Below are 1486 nucleotides of genomic sequence, written 5' to 3'. Positions count from 1 at the left end.
ATAATTTTGATCCTGTATGTTGATGATATCTTGTTAGCTAGCAGTGATCTTGGCTTACTTTATGAAACAAAAGGGTTTTCTCTCTAAGAACTTTGAAATGAAAGATATGGGTGAGGCATCCTTTGTGATCGGAATCGAAATTTTTCGAGGTCGAAAACAAAGACTGTTGGGATTGTCTCAGAAAAGTTACATAAAAAAGAGTTCTTGAGAGATTTGGCATGAAAAGTTGTTCATCACTGGACACTCCAATATCAAAAGGTGATAAGTTTAGCCTATCACAATGTCCTAAAAATGAGTGGGAGCGTAAAGAGATGGCAAAAATCCCCTATGCTTCAGTCATGGGGAGCTTGATATATGCACAGATTTGCACAAGGCTAGATATTAGTTTTGCAGTTGGCATGCTTGGGCGTTACCAAAGTAACCCAGGGATGTCTACTTGGAAAGCAACAAAGAGGGTATTGCGATACTTGCAAGGAACTAAGGATTACCAGCTTACCTTCAGAAGAACTGACAGTTTGGAGGTAACTGGATACTCAAACTCTGATTTTGCCGATTGCTCTGATAGCAGAAAATCCACTTCAGGTTATTTTTTCCTGTTGGCTGGTGGAGCGATCTCATGGAGAAGCATGAAGCAAACAATCACTTTTTCATCTACAATGGAGGCTAAGTTTGTGGCGTGCTTTGAGGCCATAATACATGGTTTATGGCTGAGGAACTTTATTTCAGGGCTTGGAGTCGTCGACTCTATAGCCAGGCCGCTGAGAATTTATTGTGATAATTCCTCTGTAGTATTTTTCTCCAAAAACTATAGGTATTATAATGGTGCCAAGCACATAGAGCTCAAATACCTAAGCGTTAAGGAGGAAGTACAGGAACAAACAATGTCCATAGAACATATTAGTACTATGCTTATGATAGCAGAGCCATTGACAAAGGGTCTAGTAGCGAAGCAGTTTAAGGAACATGTTGATAGAATGGGTCTTATGATATGAACATGTTAATGAGCTCGTAAATGTTTTGAATTCTATTTGGACACTTAATGATATCTATTATGGTTATTTTGTTTTTGTTTTCTTCTCTTTCCACTTTATATGTACATTAAATGGTGTGGATGAATGATGACAAGATAATGTCTACAATAGACATGAATTGGAACCCAACGCATTATAGTATTAGCCTTAATTATCACAATCAAAGATCATGTTAAATTAAGTTACTGGTGTTATGGTACATGGAAGGGAATTTGTTGATTATATAACAGGGGACCGCCATGACTCACATTAGTAGCTAGTTTGACATTGATATTACGGAACTCATGAAATATATTTTGATCTATGAAAAGTTTCAGGAAATGAATTTGCGCAGTATGGTTAATTTCTTGTAATAAACTCATGAACGAAAAATATCATTTATGGGCGTATGAGCCAAGTGAGAGAATATAAGAGTTCTATTTGAATTCTATGTCCCACTCACCCATATCATGATA

At 36.9% G+C, this 1486-nt stretch overlaps 1 protein-coding gene across 1 annotated transcript; it reads left to right on the top strand.

Annotated features, from left to right (window-relative positions):
- Positions 1–311: 311 nt before the first annotated feature.
- LOC121267072 (secreted RxLR effector protein 161-like) lies at positions 312–992 on the top strand. Its single transcript, XM_041170949.1, has one exon. The coding sequence runs from the start codon at positions 312–314 to the stop codon at positions 990–992; it is 681 nt and encodes a 226-aa protein (XP_041026883.1).
- The last annotated feature ends 494 nt before the right edge of the window (positions 993–1486 follow it).

The sequence above is a fragment of the Juglans microcarpa x Juglans regia genome, chromosome 5S (genome assembly GCF_004785595.1).
Source record: "Juglans microcarpa x Juglans regia isolate MS1-56 chromosome 5S, Jm3101_v1.0, whole genome shotgun sequence".
Classification (NCBI taxonomy): Eukaryota; Viridiplantae; Streptophyta; class Magnoliopsida; order Fagales; family Juglandaceae; genus Juglans; species Juglans microcarpa x Juglans regia.
This window is presented reverse-complemented; position numbering and strand designations above follow the sequence as displayed.